This window comes from Mustelus asterias, chromosome 29 (genome assembly GCF_964213995.1).
Source record: "Mustelus asterias chromosome 29, sMusAst1.hap1.1, whole genome shotgun sequence".
Taxonomy (NCBI): domain Eukaryota; kingdom Metazoa; phylum Chordata; class Chondrichthyes; order Carcharhiniformes; family Triakidae; genus Mustelus; species Mustelus asterias.
This window is the reverse complement of record NC_135829.1, coordinates 8,003,620-8,027,535: the sequence shown is the minus strand read 5'-3', so window position 1 is coordinate 8,027,535 and position 23,916 is coordinate 8,003,620. Positions and strand designations below refer to the sequence as shown.

Here is a 23,916-nt window from a genome sequence, read left to right as displayed (position 1 = left end):
CATTTCAGAGGGCAGTTGAGAGTCAACCACATTGCTGTGGCCCTGGAGTCACATGTAGGCCAGGCTGGGTAAGAACGGCAGATTTCCTTCCCTAAAGGACATTAGTGAACCAGATGGGTTTTTCCGACAATTGACAATGGGTTTCATGGTCATCAGCAGATTCTTAATTCCAGATATTTTTTTATTGATTTCAAATTCCACCATCTGCAGTGACAGGATTCGAACCTGGGTCCCCAGAGCATTAGCTGAGATTCTGGATTAATAGTTAAGCGATAATACCACTAGGCCATTGTCTCCCCTTAAGTGAGACAGATTTTTGATCTACGAGGGCGTCTAAGGTTATGTGGGGGGGGGGGGGGGGGGTGGTGCACGGGGTTGTGGGGGGGCACAATCAGGAGAGTGACCTTAAAGCCACAATCAGTTCAACCATGTTTCATTTCCCCCCAAAACCCCCCACAGATGCTCATTCATGGGAGTTCGAATCTGATCCAGCAACAGAGCTTCTACCTATACTTCATTGTGCCTGGACTCATCTACCTGGGCGACAAGCTGATCAGTCTCAGCAGGAAGAAGAAAGAGGTCACGGTCGTCAAAGCCGAACTGCTGCCGTCAGGTACCTGAGTATGACCTTTGACTTTCTGTGGTTGGACCTAAAGGCTTATAAACATAGAAAAATAGAAGATAGGAGCAGGAGGAGGCCATTTGGCCCTTCAAGTCTACTCCACCATTCATCACGATCATAGCTGATCGTCCAACTCAATAGCCTAATCCTTTCTCCCCATAACCTTTGATCCCATTCGCCCCAAGTGCTATATCCAGCCGCCTCTTGAATACATTCAATGTTTTGGCATCAGCTACTTCCTGTGGTAATAAATTCCACAGGCTCACCACTCCTTGGGTGAAGAAATGCCCTACTTTTTGAGGACAGGTTGCACAGATTAGACTTGCATTCACTTGAGGATAGAAGGTGAAGCGTTCCCGTGGCTGAGGTGTTCAAGGTGGCACGGTGGCACAGTGGTTAGCACTGCTGCCTCACAGCACCAGGGACCCAGGTTCGATGCCCAGCTTGGGTGGCTGTCTGTGTGGAGTCTACACGTTCTCCCCGTGTCTGCGTGGGTTTCCTCCGGATGCTCCGGTTTCCTCTCACACTCCGAAAGACGTGCTGGTTAGGGTGCATTGACTGTGCTAAATTCTCCCTCAGTGTACCCAAACAGGCGCCGGAGTGTGGCAACTGGGAGATTTTCACAGTAACTTCATTGCAGTGTAAATGTAAGCTGACTTGTGACTTACATTGTAAACAACACCTGTTCCGCTCTTCATTTTATTTTGTTCATTTTACGGGACATGGGCGTCACTGGCTGGCCCAGCATTTATTGCCCATCCCTAGTTGCCCATCGGAGGGTGGTGGCCCTACCCACACCTTGAGGCTGGACTTCTCCACAGTTCTGCTACCTGCCTTCAATATCCACATACGCCTTCAAGAACACAGTAGCTCATGTGTCTGCTTGAGTCTTGGCACTGTACAGCACATATGAAAACTTGGACTCAGCCGTCAGTTGTCCTGGGAATTGTTCACAGTGCCAAGTTATTTGAGACGTGGGTGATATTCGACACAAGCAGGGTTGGGTAGAGCTACTTCTGGGTCTGTTGCAGTGGGAAAACCTGAGCCAATGCGATGCTCAATGTTCCTTTTAGGATCTTTTAGCTGAGTAATTAATAGTGAGCGTATTTTTATTTGGTGCCGAGTGATTACGTTAATTCAAATGAAGTTGGCACATTGAATAATAATATCACACAATGTGATTCATTGAAAGGCCATTTTCAGCATTCCCAGAAAAACAGAGAGAGATTATGAAATAACTGTGCGTGCATAAAGTGTTGTTACTGCCTGGTATATACAGTGTCGCTACTGCCTGGTATATACAGTGTTGTTACTGCCTGGTATATACAGTGTCGCTACTGCGTGGTATACACAGTGTCGCTACTGCCTGGTATATACAGTGTCGCTACTGCCTGGTATACACAGTGTCGTTACTGCCTGGTATATACAGTGTTGTTACTGCCTGGTATATACAGTGTTGTTACTGCCTGGTATATACAGTGTCGCTACTGCCTGGTATACACAGTGTCGTTACTGCCTGGTATATACAGTGTTGTTACTGCCTGGTACATACAGTGTCGCTACTGCGTGGTATACACAGTGTCGTTACTGCCTGGTATATACAGTGTCGCTACTGCCTGGTATACACAGTGTCGTTACTGCCTGGTATATACAGTGTTGTTACTGCCTGGTACATACAGTGTCGCTACTGCGTGGTATACACAGTGTCGTTACTGCCTGGTATATACAGTGTTGTTACTGCCTGGTATATACAGTGTCGCTACTGCGTGGTATATACAGTGTTGTTACTGCCTGGTATATACAGTGTCGCTACTGCGTGGTATACACAGTGTCGCTACTGCGTGGTATATACAGTGTTGTTACTGCCTGGTATACACAGTGTTGTTACTGCCTGGTATATACAGTGTCGCTACTGCCTGGTATATACAGTGTTGTTACTGCCTGGTATATACAGTGTCGCTACTGCGTGGTATACACAGTGTCGTTACTGCCTGGTATATACAGTGTTGTTACTGCCTGGTATATACAGTGTCGCTACTGCGTGGTATATACAGTGTTGTTACTGCCTGGTATATACAGTGTCGCTACTGCGTGGTATACACAGTGTCGCTACTGCCTGGTATATACAGTGTTGTTACTGCCTGGTACATACAGTGTCGCTACTGCGTGGTATATACAGTGTTGTTACTGCCTGGTATACACAGTGTTGTTACTGCCTGGTATATACAGTGTCGCTACTGCCTGGTATATACAGTGTTGTTACTGCCTGGTATACACAGTGTTGTTACTGCCTGGTATATACAGTGTCGCTACTGCCTGGTATATACAGTGTTGTTACTGCCTGGTATATACAGTGTCGCTACTGCGTGGTATACACAGTGTTGTTACTGCCTGGTATATACAGTGTCGCTACTGCGTGGTATACACAGTGTTGTTACTGCCTGGTATATACAGTGTCGCTACTGCGTGGTATACACAGTGTCGCTACTGCCTGGTATACACAGTGTCGCTACTGCCTGGTATATACAGTGTTGTTACTGCCTGGTATATACAGTGTTGTTACTGCCTGGTATATACAGTGTTGTTACTGCCTGGTACATACAGTGTCGCTACTGCGTGGTATATACAGTGTTGTTACTGCCTGGTATACACAGTGTTGTTACTGCCTGGTATATACAGTGTTGTTACTGCCTGGTATATACAGTGTCGCTACTGCGTGGTATACACAGTGTTGTTACTGCCTGGTATATACAGTGTCGCTACTGCGTGGTATACACAGTGTTGTTACTGCCTGGTATATACAGTGTCGCTACTGCGTGGTATACACAGTGTCGCTACTGCCTGGTATATACAGTGTCGCTACTGCCTGGTATATACAGTGTTGTTACTGCCTGGTATACACAGTGTTGTTACTGCCTGGTATATACAGTGTCGCTACTGCGTGGTATACACAGTGTCGCTACTGCCTGGTATACACAGTGTCGCTACTGCCTGGTATATACAGTGTTGTTACTGCCTGGTATATACAGTGTCGCTACTGCGTGGTATATACAGTGTCGCTACTGCCTGGTATACACAGTGTCGCTACTGCCTGGTATATACAGTGTTGTTACTGCCTGGTATATACAGTGTTGTTACTGCCTGGTATATACAGTGTCATTACTGCGTGGTATATACAGTGTTGTTACTGCCTGGTATACACAGTGTCATTACTGCGTGGTATACACAGTGTCGTTACTACATGGTATACACAGCGTCATTACTGCGTGGTATATACAGTGTCATTACTGCGTGGTATATACAGTGTCGCTACTGCCTGGTATACACAGTGTCGCTACTGCCTGGTATATACAATGTTGTTACTGCCTGGTATATACAGTGCCGTTACTGCGTGGTATATACAGTGCCATTACTGCATTGTATATACAGTGTCATGACTGCGCGGTATATACAATGTCATTACTGCGTGGTATATACAGTGTTGTTACTGCATGGTATATATAATATTATTACTGTGTGGTATATACAGTGTCATTACTGCATGGTATATATAATATTATTACTGCATGGTATATACAGTGTTGTTACTGCATGGTATATATATTATTACTGTGTGGTATATACATTACTGCATGGTATCTCATAGAATCACAACATCGTTATAGCACGGAAGGAGGCCATTTGGCCCATCATGTCTGCACCGGCTCTCAAACGAGCATCATTCCCCTGCCTTTTCCCCGTATCCCCTGCGCGTTGTCTCTATTTAAATAATCATCCAGGGCCCCCTCGAATGCCTCGATTGAACCTGCCTCCACCACACTCCCACACCGCGCATTCCAGACCCCAACCACTCGCTGCGTGAAAAAGAAATTCTCACGTCACATTTGCTTCTTTTGCAAATTATTTTAAATCTGTGCCCCTCTCGTTCTCGATCCTTTTTACGAGTGGGAACAGTTTCTCCCTGTCTCTACTCTGTCCAGCCCCCTCATGATTTTGAACATCTCTATCAACTCTCCTCTCAGCCTTCTTCTCTCCAAGGAGAACAGTCCAAACCTCTCCAATCTATCCTCATAAGTTTGTCATCCCTGGAATCATTCTTGTAAACCTTTTCTTGCACTCTCTCCAATGCCTTCACATCCTTACTAACGTGTGGAGCCCTAAAACTGTGCACAATATTCCAGCTGAGGTCTAACTAGTGTCTTGAGTAAGTTCAGCACTATGCCTCTATTGAGAAAGTCATGGAGAAGCTACGGCATCTCCTCCGGAGCCTTCAACATGTCATTGATGAAGACGAACATCTCGCCAAGGCCATCCCCACACCCCCACTTCTTGCCTTCAAACAACCGCACAACCTCAAACAGACCATTGTCCACAGCAAACTACCCAGCCTTCAGGAGAACAGTGACCACGACACCACACAACCCTGCCACAGCAACCTCTGCAAGACGTGCCGGATCATCGACACGGATGCCATCATCTCATGTGAGAACACTGTCTACCAGGTACACGGTACATACTCTTGCAACTCGGCCAACGTTGTCTACCTGATACGCTGCAAGAAAGGATGTCCCGAGGCATGGTACATTGGGGAAACCATGCAGACGCTACGACAACGGATGAATGAACACCGCTCGACAATCACCAAGCAAGACTGTTCTCTTCCTGTGGGGGAGCACTTCAGCAGTCACGGGCATTCAGCCTCTGATCTTCGGGTAAGCGTTCTCCAAGGCGGCCTTCACACCACACGACAGCACAGAGTCGCTGAGCAGAAACTGATAGCCAACTTCCGCACACATGAGGACGGCCTAAACCGGGATGTTGGATTTATGTCACACTATCAGTAACCCCCACTGCTTGCCTCCTGGGCTTGCAGAATCTCACTGGCTGTCCTGTCTGGAGACAATATACATCGCTTTAACCTGTGCTCAATGCTCCCTCCACTCACATTGTCTGTATCTTTAAGACCTGGTTGGCTGTAGAGATTCGCATTCTAATCAGTATTCTGTAACTTGATTTTGTGTCTCTGTATGCCCTGTTTGAGAGCAGATATCCACTCCATCTGACGAAGGAGCAGGGCTCCGAAAGCTAATGGCATTTGCTACCAAATAAACCTGTTGGACTTTAACCTGGTGTTGTTAAAACTCTTACTCTATTGAGAAAGCCCAGAATACTGTATGCTTTAGTAAACTGCTCTCTCCAACTCTCCTACTACCTTTAATAGCTTATGCACATGTATACGCAGGTCCCTCTGCTCCTACACCCCTTAAGAATTGTACCCATTATTTTACATTGTCCCACCATGTTCTTCCCACCAAAATGCATCACTCCACATTCTCCGCTTTGAATTTCTATTTGCCACCTGTCTTCCCCACTGTGTCACCCACAAACGTTGAAGATCAAGCTCATTAATATATTATCAGGGAAAGCAAGGATCCCAATACCAACCCCTGGGGGACTCCACAGCAAGCTTTCCTCCAGCCCAAAACATACCCATTAGTTGCTGCTCTGCTTCCGATTGTTCGGGCAATTTTGTATCTACGATGCCACTGTTCCTTTTGTTCCATGAGCTATAACCTTTCTCACAGGTCTGAGAAGGAACTGCATCTAATATATATTATATAGTGTTGCTACTGCATGGATTTGATTTTGATTTGATTTATTATTGTCACATGTATTAGTATACAGTGAAAAGTATTGCTTCTTACGCGCTATACAGACAAGGCATACCGTTCATAGAGAGTGGAGAATGTAGTGTTACAGTCATAGCTAGGGTGTAGAGAAAGATCAACTTAATGCGAGGTAGATCCATTCAAAAGTCTGATGGTAGCAGGGAAGAAGCTATTCTTGAGTCAGTTGGTACGTGACCTCAGACTTTTGTATCTTTTCCCCAGAAGAAGTTGGAAGAGAGAACGTCCTTAATTATGCTGGCTGCTTGTCCGGGGCAGCGGGAAGTGTAGACAGAGTCAGTGGATGGGAGGCTGGTTTGCGTAATGGACTGGGCTACGTTCACAACCCTTGTAATGTTCTATGTTCTATTATTGGAATAGTGTAGATTAGAGGGGCTTTAGATTGGTTTCACTGGTCGGCGCAACATCGAGGGCCGAAGGGCCTGTACTGCGCTGTAATGTTCTATGTTCTATGTTCTTTGTAGTTTCTTGTGGTCTTGGGCAGAGCAGGAGCTAGACCAAGCTGTGATACAACCAGAAAGAATGCCTTTGATGGTGTGTCTGTAAAAGCTGGTGTGAGTCGACAATAAATAGGAATCTGACATATATACATATATTGGACCATGATTTGCAAACATATAAAGTGTCATTGTTGTATGGTATATATATATGTATATGTATATGACCATGTAAAGGTCAAGTTGACCTTGGGCAGGATGTTCCAGCTTTGGGACAAGCGCGGCTGGAAAATCCCAGCCCTAGTGTCATTACTGATTCCGGATTTGAGAGGGTTGGCTCATGAGGAGAGACTGAGTAGACCGGGGCTATACTCATTGGAATTCAGAAGAATGAGGATGATGTTACAGAAACATATAAGATTATGAAGGGAATAGATAAGATTGAAGCAGGGAAGTTGCTTCCACTGGTGGGTGAAACTAGAACTAGGGGGCATAGCCTCAAAATAAGGGGAAGCAGATTTAGGACTGAGTTGAGGAGGAACTTCTTCACACAAAAGGTTGTGAATCTGTGGAATCCCCTGCCCAGTGAAGCAGTTGAGGCTGCCTCATTGAATTGTTTTTAAGGCAAGGATAGATACATTTTTGAACAGTCAAGGAATTAAGGGTTATTGTGAGCGGGCGGGTAAGTGGAGCTGAGTCCACAAAAAGATCAGCCATGATCTTATTGAATGGTGGAGCAGGCTCGAGGGGCCAGATGGCCTACTCCTGCTCCTAGTTCTTATGTTTACTGTATGGGATATATAGTGTTACGTGGCAGTAACAATCATTTATACAATTTTGTTTCATCCACTGGTTCCCAATAAATAAATCATAAGTTTAACAACATTTAAAATCAAGTTTGTGTTTGGGAAATATGATGCTATCTCACACAAATCAAATAAAAGAGAGAATGACTCACAATTAACTTCTGCCTTTTGTGACCTCAGGATATCTCAAAGCACTTTCCAGCTCAAAGCTATCTGAAGTGTATTTACAGTCGTAAGGTTACTGTGAAGTCTTCATTCTCAGGTGTAAGTGCCATCTACCCTTGCCTGTCTTCCTTGGTTGTAGGTGTTACTTACCTCGAATTTAAACGTCCCCAGGACTTTGAGTATAAGTCTGGTCAATGGGTCCGCATCGCTTGTCTCTCGCTGGGACCCAATGAGTACCACCCCTTCACCTTGACGTCAGCACCCAACGAGGACACCCTCAGTCTCCACATCCGAGCAGTGGGACCCTGGACAACAAAGTTACGAGAAACATACTCGCCAGAGAATGTCGGGAAACTCGGTGGAAACCCAAAGGTAATACTAGCATTGAGTCAGAGGGGGTGATATTCCAAAGTAGTCCAAAGATGTGCGCGTTAGGTTGATTGGCCATGCTAAATTGATCCTAGTATCAGGGGATTAGTAAGGTAAATATGTGGGGTTACGGGAATCGGGATTGTGGTCGGTGCAGACTTGATGGGCCAAATGGCCTTCTTCTGCACTGTAGGGATTCTATGATTGTTGCTGGACTAGTAATCCAGAAACCCAGGATAATACCCTGGGGACCTGGGTTCAAATCCAGCCACAATAGATAGTGAAATTTGAATTCAATAAAAATGTGGAATTAAAAGTTTAATGATGACCATTGTTGTAAAAACCCATCTTGTTCACTAATGCCCCTTCAGGGAAGGAAACCTGCTGTCCTTACCTGGTCTGGCCTATATGTGACTCCAGAGCCACAGCAAAGTGGTTGAGTCTTAAAAGCCCCTCTGAAATGGCCAAGTGAGCCACTTATTTCAAAGGCAGTTAGCGATGGGCAACAAATGCTGGCCTGGCCAGCAACATACACGTCGTATGAATGAACAAAGGGAAAAACAAAGCAAATTGTCGTGAACACGCAGTGAGGTTGTTCCTGAATGTACCTCATCCCAAAGAAGAAATCATAGAATCCCTACAGTGCAGAATGAGGCCATTTGGCCCATCGAGTCTGTACCGACTCTGACAGAATATCCTAACCACGTCCTTTCCCCCACCTGATCCCCCGTAACCCCACACATTGACCATGTCTAATCCATCTAACCTACACATCTTGGGGCACTAAGGGGAATTTTTCTGTACCATGGCTAATCCATCTAACCTGCAACTCTTTGGATAAGCATGGAAAATGTATTTCCGTCTCCAATTCGTACACAGAAAATTCCCACATAGAGCACTGGCGACCAGGAAGGACCTCTCATCTCACCTAAACTTTTATAAGAACATAAGAACATAAGAAATAGGAGCAGGAGTAGGCCATCTAGCCCCTCGATCCTGCCCCGCCATTCAATAAGATCATGGCTGATCTGAAGTGGATCAGTTCCACTTACCCTCCTGATCCCCATAACCCCTAATTCCCTTACCGATCAGGAATCCATCTATCCGTGATTTCAACATATTCAACGAGGTAGCCTTCAGTGGGCAGAGAATTCCAGAGATTCACCACCCTCTGAGAGAAGAAGTTCCTCCTCAACTCTGTCCTCAACTGACCCCCCCTTTATTTTGAGGCTGTGCCCTCTAGTTCTAGCTTCCTTTCTAAGTGGAAAGAATCCCTCCATCTCTACCCTATCCAGCCCCTTCATTATCTTATAGGCCTCTCTATAAGATCCCCCCTCAGCCTTCTAAATTCCAATGAATACAAACCCAATCTGCTCAGTCTCTCTTCATAATCAACACCCCCTCATCTCTGGTATCAACCTGGTGAACCTTCTCTGCACTCCCTCCAAGGCCAATATATCCTTCCGCAAATAAGGGGACCGATACTGCACACAGTTTTCCAGCTGCGGCCTCACCAATGCCCTGGACAGGTGCAGCAAGACATCTCTGCTTTTATATTCTATCCCCCTTGCGATATAGTTTATAGATATTATAGATATAGTTTATAGATATATATATGTTTTGTGCCTGAAGGTACCATTCAAGAAATGTCCCATATTTCTATATCACACTTCCTAAAATCCTACAGTTCATTCATGTCATTTCCTCCTTATTCACAAAAGTAGTGGCTTGTGTGGGACAGGAGATGAAAAGCCTTGTCAGAGTATTTGCCGTGCCAGCTTTGCTCATGATTATAAGCAAGATATAAGCAAGGGGTTGGCACGGTAGCACAGTGGTTAGCACTACTGCCTCACAGCGCCAAGGACCCGGGTTTGATTCCCGGCTTGTGTCACTGTCTGTGTGGAGTCTGCACGTTCTCCCCGTGTCCGCGTGGGTTTCCTCCGGGTGCTCCGGTTTCCCCCTACAGTCCAAAGATGGGCGGGTTAGGGTTGATTGGCCGTGCTAAATTGCCCCTTAGTGTCACGGGCTGCGTAGGTGAGCGGGATTAGCAGGGTAAAGTATGTGGAGTTACGTGGATGGGGCCTGGGTGGGATTGTTGTCAGTGCAAACCCGATGGGCCAAATGGCCTCCTTCTGTACTGCAGGGATTCTATGAAATATTCAACAGACAGTGACCCCCAGCCGGGAATCGAACCCGGGTCTCTGGCACTGTGAGGCAGCAGTGCTAACCACTGTGCCGCCCCTGATTGGTCGTGATCAACGTGCAGGGTTAGGGAGGAGAGAGAAGAAGTGGAACTGCCTTCCTGCGTATGAGTATGTTTAAAAGCCTATCGGGGTGAAAGCCACAATAAAAGATTAAGCCTGGCCAAGTCTGTTGGAATGTGTGCAAGGTAGGTCCTCACATTGTTTGGAAGCAAGATCTTATTTGCCCAGTGTGCCTATTTAATCATTCTAAGCCTGATGACCATACGACCAAGCCTGCCGGGGCCAGATTCCAGCAAGCCTGTCCAGTATTAAGATCCTCACCCTGTGAGGTTGACTTCCCTCCGAGAAGACCGAGCAAGATGTTCAGTTCTACTCATTGCCGCCTCTCAAGGACCAACTAGGGATGGGCAACAAATGCCAACCTTGCCAGTGACGACCACGTCAGGCAAGAGAGTAGAAAGAAAGATAACTCCTTTCTTTAAATTGTTTTCCGTTGTTGTTCAAATATCGCCTTTTGATAACTAAACGGAGACTTGCCGAGTGATGGAATTTCAATGCACTTCATTGCGTCTTGACGGGGATAAATGTAACGCGAGACCATTTGCTTAGAGACCATTACTGAAAGCAAATGGATCACATCAGTGTCAAGTTAATCAAAATCAAATGATTAATAGGCGCTTAAATACACACCTGATGGCAAAACTGCTGAATTATTCGCAGCATCATAGAAAGACGCAGTAGGAGGATACCATTCAGCCCATTGTCCCTTTGATGCGGGGCGGTGGCACAGATGTTAGCCCTGTTTATTCTTTATTCATTCATGGGACATGGGCATCGCTGGCTGGCCAGCATTTATTGCCCATCCCCAAACAAAAGAGAAAATGCTGGAAAATCTCAGCAGGTCTGGCAGCATCTGTAAGGAGAGAAAAGAGCTGACGTTTCGAGTCCAGATGACCCTTAGTCAAAGCCGAATCCAGATTATTTATTTATTGCCCATCACCAGTTGCCCATCGAGGGCAGCTGAGAGTCAACCACATTGCTGTGGGTCTGGAGTCACATGTAGGCCAGACCGGGTAAGGACGGCAGATTTCCTTCCTGAAAGAATGATAGTGAACCAGATGGGTTTTTTCCAACAATGGTTTCATGGTCATCAGTAAATTCTTAATTCCAGATTTTTAAAAATTAAATTCAAATTCCACCATCTGCCATGGCGGGATTCAAACCCGGGTCCCCAGAACATTAATTGAATTTCTGGATTAATAGTCTAGAAATTATACCACTAGGCCATCGCCTCTCTCCCCATCTGCCTCACAGCGTCAGGGACCCAGGTTTGATTCCCGGCTTGGGTCACTGTCTGTGCAGAGTCTGCACGTTCTCCCCGTGTCTGCGTGGGTTTCCTCCGGGTGCTCCGGTTTCCTCCCACAGTCCAAAGACTTGCTGGTTAGGTGCATATATTAGTATACAGTGAAAAGTATTGTTTTTTGCACGCTATACAGACAAAGCATACCGTTCATAGAGAAGGAAAGTAGAGGGTGCATAATGTAGTGTTACAGTCATGGCTAGGGTTAGAGAAAGATCAACTTAGTGCGAGGTAGGTCCATTCAAAAGTCTGACGGCAGCAGGGAAGAAGCTGTTCTTGAGTCGGTTGGTACGTGACCTCAGACTTTTGTATCTTTTTCCTGATGGAAGAAGGTGGAAGAGAGAATGTCCGGGGTCCGTGTGGGGTCCTTAATTATGCTGGCTGCTTTTCCGAGACAGCGGAAAGTGTAGACAGAGTTAATAAGTACATGCTAAAAGACTTCTGACTGATCCTAAACCTTTCAATTTCTTACAGATATATCTGGATGGACCTTTCGGTGAGGGCCACCAAGAGTGGAACCAATTTGAGGTGTCTGTGCTGGTTGGGGGAGGGATTGGCGTAACACCATTTTCCTCAATTCTCAAAGATCTCGTCTTCAAGTCATCCGTCTTCAGCAAGATAGTCTGTAAAAAGGTAACGGGGAGGAATACGCGGATGAAGCCTGTGTTACGGTCTTGTTCCACTCTTGCTGATGCAGGTTGCAGGATGGCAGTCACTCCCAACCACCCACTCCCTCCCCCCGACCCCCCACCGCCCTCCACCTCCAACAAACACCTCACTGTAACCAAAAATATAAATTCCTAGGACTCGGATGCCCAAGGAAACCTCTGACCATCACTAAATGTGGCCCCTGAATTCCTGAGGTTATAGCTTAATGTATCACCAGCTTTACTGGTTGCCTGGTATGGAGGGCATTAGCTATGAGGAGAGGTTGGAGAAACTTTGTTTGTTCTCACTGGAACGACTGAGGTTGTGGGGGCGACCTGATAGAAGTCTACAAGATTATGAGCGGCATGGACAGAGTGGATAGTCAGAAGCTTTTTCCCCAGGGTGGAAGAGTCAATTACTAGGGGGCATCGGTTTAAGGTGCGAGGGACAAGGTTTAAAGGAGTAGTACGAGGCAGATTTTTATACAGTGGGTGGTGGTGCCTGGAACTTGCTGCCCGGGGAGGTAGTGGAAGCGGACACGGTAGTGAATTTTAAGGGGCGTCTTGACAAATACATGAATAGGATGGGAATAGAGGGATATGGTCCCCGGAAGGGTAGGGGGTTTTAGTTCAGTCGGGCAGCATGGTCGGTGCAGGCTTGGAGGGCCGAAGGGCCTGTTCCTGTGCTGTAATTGTCTTTATTCTTTGTTCTTTACTTAGAATCACTGACTTGTACAGCACAGAAGGTGGCCATTTGGCCCCTCCATGCCCATGCTTGCTCTTTTAAAGAGCTGTCTACTTAGTCTGGATAGACTGGGACTTTTTTCTCTGGAGTGTAGGAGGCTGAGGGGTGATCTTGTAGATGTCTTTAAAATAATGAGGGGCATAGACCAGCTAGATAGTCAATATCTTTTCCCAAAGGTAGGGGAGTCTAAAACTAGAGGGCATAGGTTTAAAGTGAGAGGGGAGAGATACAAAAGTGTCCAGAGGGGCAATTTTTTCACACAGAGGGTGGTGAGTGTCTGGAACAAGCTGCCAGAGGTAGTAGTAGAGGTGGGTTGAATTTTGTCTTTTAAAAAGCATTTGGACAGTTACATGGGTACGATGGGTATAGAGGGATATGTGCCAAATGTGGGCAATCGGGGCTAGCTTAGGGGTTTTAAAAAAAAAGGACGGCATGGACAAGTTGGGCCTAATTTTGATTACATTGTACGGGGGTGGCACGGTGGCACAGTGGTTAGCACTGCTGCCTCACAGCACCAGGGACCCGGGTTCGATTCCCGGCTCGGGTCACTGTCTGTGTGGAGTCTGCACATTCTCCCCGTGCCTGCGTGGGTTTCCTCCGGGTGCTCCGGTTTCCTCCCACAGTCCGAAAGACATAGAACATAGAACAGTACAGCACAGAACAGGCCCTTCGGCCCACGATGTTGTGCCAAGCTTTATCTGAAACCAAGATCAAGCTATCCCACTCCCTATCATCCTGGTGTGCTCCATGTGCCTATCCAATAACCGCTTAAATGTTCCTAAAGTGTCTGACTCCACTATCACTGCAGGCAGTCCATTCCACACCCCAATCACTCTCTGCGTAAAGAACCTACCTCTGATATCCTTCCTATATCTCCCACCATAAACCCTATAGTTATGCCATGCTGGTTAAGACGTGCTGGTTAGGTTGATTGCAGGTGGAGAAGGTGGTGAAGAAGGCATATGGTATGCTTGCCTTTATAGGACGGGGTATAGAGTATAAAAGCTGGAGTCTGATGATGCAGCTGTATAGAACGCTGGTTAGGCCACATTTGGAGTACTGCGTCCAGTTCTGGTCGCCGCACTACCAGAAGGACGTGGAGGCGTTAGAGAGAGTGCAGAGAAGGTTTACCAGGATGTTGCCTGGTATGGAGGGTCTTAGCTATGAGGAGAGATTGGGTAAACTGGGGTTGTTCTCCCTGGAAAGACGGAGAATGAAGGGAGATCTAATAGAGGTGTACAAGATTATGAAGGGGATAGATAGGGTGAACGGTGGGAAGCTTTTTCCCAGATCAGAAGTGACGTTCACGAGGGGTCACGGGCTCAAGGTGAGAGGGGCGAAGTATAACTCAGATATTAGAGGGATGTTTTTTACACAGAGGGTGGTGGGGGCCTGGAATGCGCTGCCAAGTAGGGTGGTGGAGGCAGGCACGCTGACATCGTTTAAGACTTACCTGGATAGTCACATGAGCAGCCTGGGAATGGAGGGATACAAACGATTGGTCTAGTTGGACCAAGGAGCGGCACAGGCTTGGAGGGCCGAAGGGCCTGTTTCCTGTGCTGTACTGTTCTTTGTTCTTTGTTCTTTGATTGGCCATGTTCAATTAGCCACTTAGTGTCAGGGGGACTATTACGGCAAATACGTGGGGTTACGGGGATAGGGTGGGATTGTTGTTGTCACGGGCGCGATGGAAAGGGTGGCCTCCGTCTGCACTGCGGGGATTCGATATTTCTAATGTGCAAGGTTACAGGAAGAAGGTGGAGGATGTTAGAACGTAACCAATGATAACATTGGATGTGTTATAGTGTGACCAATGGTAACAAGCTGTAAGGGTCAGCTGACCCAGTAAACTATGTAACCAATAGCAAAATGATGAGGTGGTCAGATGACCAGCAGACTCAGTATAAATAAGAACCTTTTGGGAATAGTTAATCTATTTGGATTGGCCCAGGGTGAGGCCTGAAGTGTTGGAGTAGTGAAGTTTCTTTATTAAACCTTTTTCTTTGATTTATAAATTGGCGTAAGCTTTGTTTCATTTTATTGCCAAAGATGAAGATTCCTTCTGCTGGATCAACAGGGGAGAGGTATTAGGCAAATTTCTCCTTCAGAAGGCCAGTACGGACAAAATGGGCTGAATGGTCTCCTCCTGTGCTGCATGATATGCTATAAAAATTCACTTTTCGATAATACTTCTAATTTTAAACCTCCATTATATTTCCCTTTCAATCTCTGCCCCGAGGAGGACAGACCATCCAGCTTCCCTTGTCTCTCAAGTCTCTCGCATTCTTGATATCCATCCTCCAACATGCTGACGCGTATTAACTCTCTCTCCGCCAGGTCTACTTCATCTGGGTGACTCGGACACAGCGGCAGTTCGAGTGGATGGCAGACATCATACGGGAGGTTGAAGATAATGATAAAAATGATCTGGTTTCCGTCCATACCTACATCACTCAGCTAGCTGAAAAGTTTGATCTGAGAACAACCATGCTTGTAAGTAACTGCGCCTTCCGCCCCCAGAGTCACAGAACCCTACAGTGCAGAAGAGGCCCTTTGGCCCATCGAGCCTGCACCGATGCATGAAATGCCCTGACCTACCCACCTAATCCCACTTACCAGCACTTGGCCCATAGCCTTGAATGTTATGGCGTGCCAAATACTCATCCAGGTACTTTTTAAAGGATGTGAGGCATCCCACCTCCACCACCCTCCCAGGCAGCGCATTCTGGACCATCACCACCCTCTGGGTAAAAAGGTTTTTCCTTAAATTCCCTTCCCATCTTGGACTGATAGTGCAGCACTTTCTAAGTACCTAGAAAAAGTGTTCGCGTTCTCTAGTCTCCCATGGTAGCACAAAGGAGGTTAACACAAGCGAAGGGCAAAGGATTATAAACCATGATGTGGAGATGCCGGCGTTGGACTGGGGTAAGCACAGTAAGAGGTCTCACAACACCAGGTTAAAGTCCAGCAGGTTTATTTGGTAGCACGAGCTTTCGGAGCGCTGCCCCTTCATCAGGTGAGCGAGGAGTTGTGTTCGCACACAGGGCATACATAGACACAGACTCAGTTTACAAGATAATGGTTGGAATGCGAGTCTTAACAGGTAATCAAGTCTTTACAGGTACAGACAATGTGAGTGGAGAGAGGGTTAAGCACAGGTTAAGGAGGTGTGAATTGTGTCAAGCCAGGACAGTTAGTGAGATTTTGCAAGCCCAGGTAAGTCATTGGGGTTACAGATAGTGTGACATGAACCCAAGATCCCAGTCGGGGCCATCCTCACGTGTGCGGAACTTGGCTATCAGTCTCTGCTCAGCGACTCTGCGTTTTCGTGTATCGTGAAGGCCGCCTTGGAGAACGCTTACCCGAAGATCAGAGGCTGAATGCCCGTGACTGCTGAAGTGCTCCCCAACAGGAAGGGAACACTCTTGGCTGATTGTCGAGTGATGTCCATTCATCCGTTGTCGTGGCGTCTGCATGGTCTCCCCAATGTACCATGCCTCAATGTACCATAAACCAGACACTGGAGCTGGAGTGTTTCAGCTGTGAAGAGAGGTTGGGAAAGCTGGGGGCAGAGAAGGCTACGGGGGAACCTCATCAAGGTGAACGAAATTGAAGGACATAGATAAGGTAGAAACTTTCCCCTTAATAGAGGGGTCAATAACGAGGGGGCATAGGTTTCAGGTAAGGGGCATGAGATTTGGAGGGGATTTGAGGAAAAATATTTTCACCCAGTGGGTGGTGGGAGTTTGGAATTTACTGTCTGAATGGGTAGTAGAAGTGGGAACCCATACAACATTGCAGAAGCATTTAGAGGAACACTTGAAATGCCATAGCATACAAGGCTACAGGACCAAGTGCTGGAAAATGGGATTAGAATAGATAGATGCTTGATGGCCGCACAGACACGATGGGCCGTGTCTGCGCTGCCTGGGAGGGTGGTGGAGGCGGGTTGCCTCACATCCTTTAAAAAGTATCTGGATGAGCACTTGGCACGTCATAACATTCAGGGCTATGGGGCAAGTGCTGGCAGGTGGGATTAGGTGGGCAGATCAGGACATTCCATTCATGACTCGATGGGCCGAAGAACCTCTTCTGCACTGTAGGGTTGTGTGAAATTCTATAGGGCGATCTTACCAGCCATTAACGGCACACCCCCCGCTGCAGTGAGGTCAGAGAATTCGGTGGCCAATCAAATCTCGGTTCACTGCAGCGGGATGGGAAAATCCCACCAGTGTGGGATTTGTTGGTCAGTGTGTGAATGGTGGTAAGTTTATTTAAGAGCTGAGTTAAAATATAATCAGAAATTTGGAATAACTTTTACCAATTACAAAAAAACCCCATGATATTGTACAAAACCTTAACAGCTAAATATACTGTTCCAAATCAAACAACCCCCACAAACATTCTAGGTTCGGCACAGAAAGCTCACGTGATCCTGGATCTTGCAGCTTTGCAACTCCTGCTGTGAATTAGACCGTTGGATGTTGAATTAAAACGTTGAGGCTTCCCAGCTCTGGAACTTCCAGTTGCTCTGGAGAGAGACAGAGAGAGACAGAATCACACTGCCTTCTTCAGTAGCTTCTACTGGCAACCCGTAGACAGCAGAATTTTCACACCAGGGGCGCGATTTTATGGCCTGGCTCATCCAGAAACCGTAAAATCTCGCTCGAGGTCAACGGACCTTCCCGTACTCCGCCCCTCGACCGTGGCGATTCCCATGGCAGGTGGGCGGGCTGGTAAAATTCTGGCCCGAAGTGAGAGAGGGAGAGACAAGAAACATTGCGTTCGGTCTGCAGTCCAAACAGCTTCTGACAAAATGAAATTAAAACCTTGGATTTTTCCCATGGTGGTGGTGGTGGGGGGGGGGGGGGGGGGGACTGTCCAAAGGCATCACCTGACCTGTCAATCATGACCACCCAACAATTCCAAAAGGGTCACAAAACTCCAGGACACTGCATTACCCCAGCTTTAAAATAAACAGGATGCCCATTATATTGCCTCAGCAAGGATTGGAGGACGCCAGGCACAGACAACATGGTGCCGATGTCTTCCAGGGCTTGCTAGCGACGTCCTGTAGAGAAACATGATTAGAATACCTTTCTTAAAGGCACAGTAGCGTCATAATAAAGTAACGGATTGCCCAACTAAACGGGACACTTGCAATCAGCCAGTCTTACTGATTATCGGATATTAATGTTAATGTATTTCTGTCTCCTTCAGTATATCTGTGAGCGACACTTTCAGAAAGTGTCGAACCGGAGCCTATTCACAGGCCTTCGTTCCATCACTCATTTCGGAAGACCCCAGTTCGTTCCATTCTTCAACTCCCTGCAGGAGGTTCACCCAGAGGTGAGTTCTGTATCTGCATTTGTACAACCACAGTTGACCAAGGAAATGGGGACACAATGAGAGATCAAGGTCTTGATTGGGTGTGTGTGTGTTTTTATTCCCTCTCATGACAAATAGAGACTCAAAGGTTTGCCTTGACCAATCGGAGTTGTCCTGCCCGGCTTGAATTTTAAACAAAAGCTTGGCAGTTAACTGTTCCCTGCTGCATTCTCCATGGCCATAAGATATAGGAACAGAATTAGGCCCATCACATCTGCTACACCATTCAAGCGGGACGAATAAGTTTCTCAACCAATTTCTCCTGCTTTTTCCCCGTAACCTTTAAAAGCTTGGCAGTTAACTGTTCTCTGATGCATTCTCCATGGCCATAAGAAATAGGAGCAGAATTAGGCCATTCGGCCCATCACATCTGCTGTGCCATTCAAGTGGGACTGATAAGTTTCTCAACAAATTTCTCCTGCTTTTTCCCCGTAACCTTTAAAAGCTTGGCAGTTAACTGTTCTCTGATGCATTCTCCATGGCCATAAGATATAGCAGCAGAATTAGGCCATTCAGCCCATTTTAGTCTGCTATGCCATTCAATCATGACTGATAAGTTTCTCAACCCCATTCTCCCGCCTTTTCCACGTAACCTTTGATCCCCTTACCAATCAAGAACCTATCTATCTCCGAGGCAACACCTCTACCAATCAGAATCCACTTACCAATGAACCAGTGCTCTCTTCTCATGCAGTGTAAATTGTTGTTCCCTTTCCTATTGGTTTATCTTGAGTAGCCGTCCTGATGAATGCAAGACAAAAATTGTCGAGAGAATGTTCCCCTGTACAGCAATATTCAAGTTTTGAACTCCTTAATTTCAGTAGGACTTTCGTACTTGCAAAGAATAAATGGGTGGTGAGGTGGATAGAATAGAATCACAGAAAAGTACAGCATAAGGAGGTGATTTCCGAGTGGTATTATCGCTAGACTATTAATCCAGAAACTCAGCTCATGTTCCGGGGACCCGGGTTCGAATCCCGCCACAGCAGATGGTGAAATTTGAATTCAATAGAAATCTAATGATGACCATGAAACCATTGTCAATTGTTGTAAAAACCCATCTGGTTCACTAATGTCATTTAGAGAAGGAAATCTGCCGTCCTTACCCAGTCTGACCTACATGTGTCTCCAGAACCACAGCAAAGTGGTTGACAATGGCCTACTGGTATTATCGGTGGACTATTAATTCCAGGGACCCGGGTTCGAATCCCGCCATGGCAGATGGTGGAATTTGAATTCAATAAAAAAATATCTGGAATTAAGAATCTACTGATGACCATGAAATCATTGTCAATTGTCGGAAAAACCCATCTGGTTCACTAATATCCTTTAGGGAAGGAAATCTGCCGTTCTTATCTGGTCTGGCCTATGTGCGGCTGACTCTCAACTGCCCTCCCTCTAAACAAAGGCAACTAGGAATGGGTAATAAATGCTGGCCTGTCCTCCCTCTGAAAAAGGGCAACCAGGGATAGGCAATAAATGCTGGACAGCCAATGATGCCCATGTCCCAAGTAGGAATCAAAAAGGCCATTCAGCCCATCAAATCTGTTCTGGCTCTTGCAAAGAGAACTGAGATATACCCACCCTTCTGATCTTTTCCATAAGGTATAGGATCAGAATTAGGCCATTCGGCCCATCTTCTTGAAATGTATTTCTCCTTCAGTAATTTATCCACTTCCTTATTGAAGGCCACAATTAAATCTGTGTCTACCACCTTATTAGACAGTGCACTCCTGATGGTAACCACACCTTTGGTAAAAATGTTTTGACTCATGCCAACTTGGGACTTTGGCCAACCATTTAAAATTTTTGGCCATTGATTATTCAGCTTCCAAGTTCCAAGGAGAAACTTGGAAATGGTTTATCCTCACTTAATCTAAGTGAACTCTTCATGCGTTACAGCTACACCTCATAAAGGGAAGATATATCATTACTGTCAACTAAATTGGCCATGATTCACTTTTGAACCCAAGTGTCAGACCTGAACAGTCACGATAGAGGTTAGCTCTTCAACCTCAATAATAATCTTTAACTCAAAAGCACTAGAAAGCTCTTTGCTGTGTAGGTCTTGAGAAGTCTCAACTTCTGGCAGAAGGTTCGAAACCATTCCGAAAAACACTGACACCAATTAACGACAACCTTGTGGGGTGGACCCGTGCTCATTAACAACTGGAATGCGACCCAGTGGCTTTTTGTTTATTCGTTCATGGGACATGGGTGTCGCTGGCTGGGCCAGCATTTATGGCCAATTCCTAGTTGCCCTTGGAGGACAGTTGAGAGTCAATCGCATTGCTGTGGCTCTGGAGTCACGTGTAGGCCAGACCAGGTAAGGAGTCATAGAGTCATAGAGGTTTACTGCATGGAAACAGGCTCTTCGGCCCAACTTGTCCATGCTACCCAGTTTTTACCACTAAGCCAGTCCCAATTGCCCGCATTTGGCCCATATCCCTCTATACTCATCTTACCCATGTAACTGTTTAAACGCGTTTTAAAAGACAAAATTGTACCCGCCTCTACTACTGCCTCTGGCAGCTCGTTCCAGACACTCACCACCCTCTGTGTGAAAAAATTGCCCCTCTGTATCTCTCCCCTCTCACCTTAAACCTATGCCCTCTAGTTTTAGACTCCTTTACTGTTGGGAAAAGATGTTGACTCTCTACCTTAGCTATGCCCCTATCTACCTTAGCTATGATCTGTGTAAGATCACCCCTAAGCTTTCTATGCTCTAGGGAAAAAGGTCCCAGTCTATCCAGCCTCTACTTAGAACTCAAATGGCAGATTTCCTTCCCTAAGGAATCAGATGGGTCTTTCTGACAATCGACAATGGTTTAATGGTTATCAGTAGATTCTTAATTCCAGATTTTTATTGAATTCAAATTCCACCATCTGCCATGGCGGGATTTGAACACAGGTCCCCCAGAACATTAGCTGAGTTGCTGGATTCATAGTCTAACGATAATACCATTAGGCCATCGGCTCCCCATCACTAGGGCATTGAGGAGAATTCAGCTGTACTTCCTTGAATGACGCTACATCGTTGGCTTAAGGCTTCATCCAAAAGACGGCATCATTGAGAGTGCAGCACTCCCTCAATACCACCCTGAAGCTGGATTTTGTGCTCAGGTCTCTGGGAGTGGGACTTGAACTCACAACCTTCTGATTCAGAGGCAACAATGCTATCAATTAAGAACTCTTGATGTGGCATCAGCAATCACAGTCTCCTGCAGTTGTTAAGTCAAGTGGCAATCTTCGCCATCTTTTCCCAAAATTGCACAAAAAAAAGTTCTTCCCCTCTGGTTTTTCATAGGATCCCTGCAGTGCAGAAGGAGGCCATTTGGCCCATCGACAATAATCCCACCCAGGCCCTATTCCCATGTATTCACCCTACAAATTCCCCTGAAACTAAGGGGTAATATACTATGGCCAATCAACCTAAACCACACATCTTTCGGACTGTGGGAGGAAACCGGAGCACCCGGAGGAAACCCACGCAGACATGGGGGAGAACGTGCAGACTCCACACAGACAGTGACCCCAAGCTGGGAATCGAACCCGGGTCGCTGGAGTTGTGAGGCAGCAGTGCTAACCCACTGTGCCACCGTGCCACTTGTTGACTGTACCTGGAGATTGCAAGGTTGGTTTGTGGGGAGGACGGGTTGGGGTTGCTGCTAGGGCAGGATGGGTTACAGTGAATCTTTCGGTGTACGTGGGCCAAAGCCTAATTTGTTTGCACTTTCTTAACAGGTGGGGAAAATTGGAGTTTTCAGCTGCGGACCACCAGGGCTGACTAAAAATGTTGAAAAAGCTTGCCAACAAATTAACAAGCGTGACCAGGCGCACTTCATGCATCACTACGAGAACTTCTGAGCCACCAGCTCTCTGACCAGAGGAAGACTAAATGAAGGAAGACAATGATTCATCTTTGCCAAATCTAATCACAGGACATATTCAAGCTATTTGTATAGAATCCCTACAGTGCAGAAAGGCCATTTGGCCCATCGAGCCTGCACCGACAACAATCCCACCCAGGCCCTATTCCCCTAACCCCATGATTTTACCCCCCTTACACTAATGGACAACTTTCGCATGGCCAATCCACCTATCCCGCACATCTTTCGGACAGTGGGAGGAAGACCACACAGGCACATAGGAGAACGTGGAAACCCCGCACAGACAGTCACCCGAGGCCGGAATCGAACCCGGGTCCCTGGCGATGTGAGGCAGCAGTGCTAACCACTGTGCCACACACAAAGGGTTCGCCTGGGATCACTGGAAATGGGTAATCAACCAGCATTGTGACGATCCCAAATCAAATAGGAGCAGCTGAGGGAAACTGACCTTGGAATAAGTCCCTTGTCTTCTGCCACCTCTTCCCGCTGGAGTTATACCTGGATGGCCTTCCATTCCCTAAGAGGAAGAGAAAGGGGGCCTCTCACATAGCAACAGAGAAATTCCGTGCCCTTCCTGTGCTTGCTACAGCCATTTCTCGCCTTTCAGAGAGCATTTCCCTTTAACGGAATGTTCCAACATCTAGCAATCCCCTTTAACGGAATGGTCCAATGTCCAGCACTCCCCTTTAAAGGAATGGTCCAATGTCCAGCGCACCCCTTTAAAGGAATGGTCCAATGTCCAACACTCCCCTTTAAAGGAATGGTCCAATGTCCAACACTCCCCTTTAAAGGAATGGTCCAATGTCCAGCACTCCCCTTTAACGGAATGGTCCAATGTCAGTGCTCCCCTTTAAAGGAATGGTCCAATGTCCAGTACTCCCCTTTAACGGAATGGTCCAATGTCCAGCACTCCCCTTTAACGGAATGGTCCAATGTCAGCACTCCCCTTTAAAGGAATGGTCCAATGTCCAGCACTCCCCTTTAATGGAATGATCCAATGTCCAGCACTCCCCTTTAAAGGAATGGTCCAATGTCCAGCACCCCTTTAATGGAATGGTCCAATGTCCAACACTCCTCTTTAAAAGAATGGTCCAATGTCCAACACTCCCCTTTAAAGGAATGGTCCAATGTCCAGCACTCCCCTTTAACGGAATAGTCCAATGTCAGCGCTCCCCTTTAAAGGAATGGTCCAATGTCCAGCACTCCCCTTTAATGGAATGGTCCAATGTCCAGCACTCCCCTTTAAAGGAATGGTCCAATATCCAGCACCCCTTTAATGGAATGGTCCAATGTCCAGCGCTCCCCTTTGAAGGAATGGTCCAATATCCAGCACTCCCCTTTAATGGAATGGTCCAATAGCCAGCATTCCCCTTTAATGGAATGGTCCAATGTCCAGCACTCCCCTTTAATGGAATGGTCCAATGTCCAGCACTCCCCTTTAATGGAATGGTCCAATGTCCAGCGCTCCCCTTTAAAGGAATGGTCCAATATCCAGCACTCCCCTTTAATGGAATGGTCCAATATCCAGCACTCCCCTTTAATGGAATGGTCCAATGTCCAGCACTCCCCTTTAAAGGAATGGTCCAATATCCAGCA

The 23,916-nt window shown here is 46.6% G+C and overlaps 1 protein-coding gene across 1 annotated transcript in view; it reads left to right on the top strand.

Annotated features, from left to right (window-relative positions):
* The window catches only part of LOC144480506 (dual oxidase 2-like), a 97,204-nt gene extending 74,227 nt beyond the window's left edge, over window positions 1–22,977 (top strand). The window contains exons 29-34 of the mRNA XM_078200003.1: window positions 460–613; window positions 7,857–8,089; window positions 12,125–12,283; window positions 15,380–15,535; window positions 18,263–18,391; window positions 22,175–22,977. Coding sequence (XP_078056129.1) covers window positions 460–613; window positions 7,857–8,089; window positions 12,125–12,283; window positions 15,380–15,535; window positions 18,263–18,391; window positions 22,175–22,297 — 954 coding nt within the window. The 3' untranslated portion in view covers window positions 22,298–22,977. The remainder of the gene's footprint in view (window positions 1–459; window positions 614–7,856; window positions 8,090–12,124; window positions 12,284–15,379; window positions 15,536–18,262; window positions 18,392–22,174) is intronic.
* The last annotated feature ends 939 nt before the right edge of the window (window positions 22,978–23,916 follow it).